Source organism: Frankliniella occidentalis, unplaced genomic scaffold (genome assembly GCF_000697945.3).
Source record: "Frankliniella occidentalis isolate FOCC.00 unplaced genomic scaffold, Focc_3.1 Scaffold270, whole genome shotgun sequence".
Lineage (NCBI taxonomy): Eukaryota > Metazoa > Arthropoda > Insecta > Thysanoptera > Thripidae > Frankliniella > Frankliniella occidentalis.
This window is the reverse complement of record NW_026267396.1, coordinates 237,333-240,107: the sequence shown is the minus strand read 5'-3', so window position 1 is coordinate 240,107 and position 2,775 is coordinate 237,333. Positions and strand designations below refer to the sequence as shown.

The 2,775-nt window shown below is 60.9% G+C and overlaps 1 protein-coding gene across 1 annotated transcript; it reads left to right on the top strand.

Moving 5' to 3' along the window:
- Window positions 1-620: 620 nt before the first annotated feature.
- On the top strand, window positions 621-2,753 carry LOC113212752 (protein brown-like; the record flags this gene model as incomplete). The annotated part of the gene is made up of 6 exons (XM_052273418.1): window positions 621-827; window positions 1,028-1,425; window positions 1,565-1,727; window positions 1,888-1,925; window positions 2,095-2,200; window positions 2,358-2,753. Coding segments are annotated over 6 exons (1,308 nt in total), but the record flags the coding sequence as incomplete, so codon positions are not given.
- Window positions 2,754-2,775: the final 22 nt, after the last annotated feature.

Genomic DNA, 2,775 nt, shown 5'->3' with positions numbered 1-2,775 from the left:
ACCGCTTTCACGCGTGTGGGTGGGTTGCCTGCCTACTCGCGCGGCGCTGTTGGGCGCCAAGGTGAGCGACGCGGTAGGCAAAGCCCTCCCCTCCCACACGCACGCCTGCGTCTTCTCTGAATCACCGGGTACTTTGGGGGCACTAATTTCATCACGTAGCAATGGATCGAATTTCAACATCTGTGTCAAATTACGTGAAATGATTTGTCATATCGCCAAGAAATGCCAACAGCTATGAGCAAGGTGGCTATATGAGAAAACTTTATCCCAGGTCAGGGGACAGAGACATCCTATCTCTTGAAACCTTAGCGCGAATCGGAACTGCAAATATTTACGGAGAAGGCTCTCTCACATTGTGCGACTCTTTGCATCCTGCTTCGCGGCACCCCTCAGAGGAAGCGGTTCATTCTTCATTTGGCACCGTGAGACGGGTCACGGGTCATTATACCAGGTGGCTGATTAACCCCGCGCACCTCTGTAGTTGGACTGTACCGCACGCACGAGTGCGGGCGGCTTGCCTACTCGCCCGGCCCGTAAGGCGCCGTGGACAGGGGCGATAGGCAAGCCCGCCCGCACTCGTGCGTGCGGTACAGTCCAACTACAGAAGTGCGGGGGGTTAATCAGTCACCTGGTACACTACATTTGAGGACGAAAACCATTCGGTACCGATCACCATTTGCTCAACTATAGGGAAAGGCGTGTCGGGCGACGTGCGGCTGAACGGGCGCCCCGCCAGCGCCTCGCTGCTGTCGAGGGTGTGCGGCTTCGTCCCGCAGCAGGATGTGGCCACCGAGAGCCTCACGGCGGCCGAGCACCTCAGCTTCATGGTAAGAGGCGCCCTCGCCGTCCTGCCTGTGCGTGTGGCGGTGTTTTGCAAAGTGTAATGTAAAGTCGGCAGAGTCTATAAAGACGGACGACAACTTCTCCGAAAAGGAGTGTTCAAACTTCCGTCCGTGGCCGTGTGCCGGCTGTAGCCACAACTAACTTAGCGACCCCCGCCCCCCGGCCGCCGCTGCGCTGCCCCTAGGCCGCGATGCGCATGGACGCGCGCGCGCCCCCCGCGGCCCGCAGCCGCCGCATCCTCGGGCTGCTGGCGCACCTGGGGCTGACGCCGTGCGCGCACACGCGGCTGTCGCTGCTGTCGGGCGGGGAGCGGCGCCGCCTGGCGCTCGCCGTGCAGCTGCTCGTGCAGCCGGGCCCGCTCGTGCTCGCGCTGGACGAGCCCTGCTCCGGCCTGGACGCCGAGGGGTCGCGCGTCGTGCTCGAGGCCCTGCGCCGCGAGGCCGGCCGCGGCCGCGCCGTGCTCTGCACCGTGCACCAGGCGGCGCCCGACCTGCTGCGCCTCTTCACGCACATCCTGGTGCTGGCCTCCGGCAACGTCGTCTACCACGGGCCGCTCGACCGGGCGCAGCCCTTCTTGGCAGAGTGAGTCAGAATACACCGGGTGTGAAACATCTACAAAGTTCTTTTTTGGTCATGAACGGCTCCTGCCCGATCGATTCTGACCCGATCCGACACGGGGTTGCCCCGGGGGAGAAGAGTAATAGTGTGGGCGTGCTCTCAGGGCTGGCGCCGGAGGCCCCGCCGGCTGGACGCCGTCCACGCCGCTCAACAGCATGCTCCAGCAGCTCAACGACCCCGCGGCGCACCTGGACACCGCCAGGGTTTGCGCCGCCTTTTCCTTCTCCGAGCAGGCCTGCCTCCTTGAAGACTACCCTACTAGCGAGGTGTGTTTAGGGGTAGCCCGTGGGGGGGAGAGGGCACTTACTGTGAGTTTAACTTTTATTGCATGCGGCTTTATCGTGATACCGGTTCACAAGGAGGGCTTCAAGAATCCAAAAAGCGCGCCTTCTTCTTTTATTGTCAACATTTCCTTATCTGTTTCAGGAAGTCCTCGCTCGCGATGCCATACGGGCCTCTGATATGTGAGTAGTGCCGCCAGAGTGCGTGCCGTTTACAATGCACTTACTCCACTTTCGGAAACCACGGGTGTGGGTACGAGGGGGAAAATGGGTGGGGTGGAACAGTGAAGCATTGTTACGGTCCATATCACGGTTGAACATGTTTCTCCATTTCTCTGAACCATGTCGCTAGCAAACACATCTCTTGGATCGGCGAAGTTGGTTGGCTTCTGTGGCGGGAGTCTGTGGATGGTAGGCGTAACAAGTCCCGCAACCTCGCTCAGATGGGCATGTTCGTGGTAAGAATATACAAATTTGTTTTTGAGCTGTTGTTTTAGTCCTTGTTTATGCCATTCCGTTTTCGTCACGCATTTTGTTCCGGCGAGATTCTCCGAATACCTGATAGAGTTTCCCTCCGGCGTGCACCCCTCTCACTCACCGCACCAATGATCGCAGCTGACGGCCACCATCATGTCGCTGGCCTTCATGGAGGTCTCCCTGTCCTCGCTGGCCGGGGTGCAGTCGGTGCGCGGCCTGCTCTACATCATCGTGAGCGAGGTGGTGTTCACGCACTCGTACGCCGTGTTCCACACGTTCCCCGTCGAGCTGCCCGTCTACCTGCGGGAGGCCCACCTCTACTCGTCGTCGGCCTACTACGTCGCCAAGGTGCTGGCCACGGTGCCGCGGTCGCTGCTCGAGCCGCTGCTGTTCGTGTCGGTGATCCAGAGCCGGGTGGACCTGACCGCCGGCGGGGGCGTCGCCACCTTCGCCCTGCTGCTCGGCATCCTCTTCCTCACAGCGCTCACCGCATCCGCCTACGGTATAGTACAGCAGATAATGGGCGCGAGGTGAGGCGATGGCGCGGAGCGGAGCG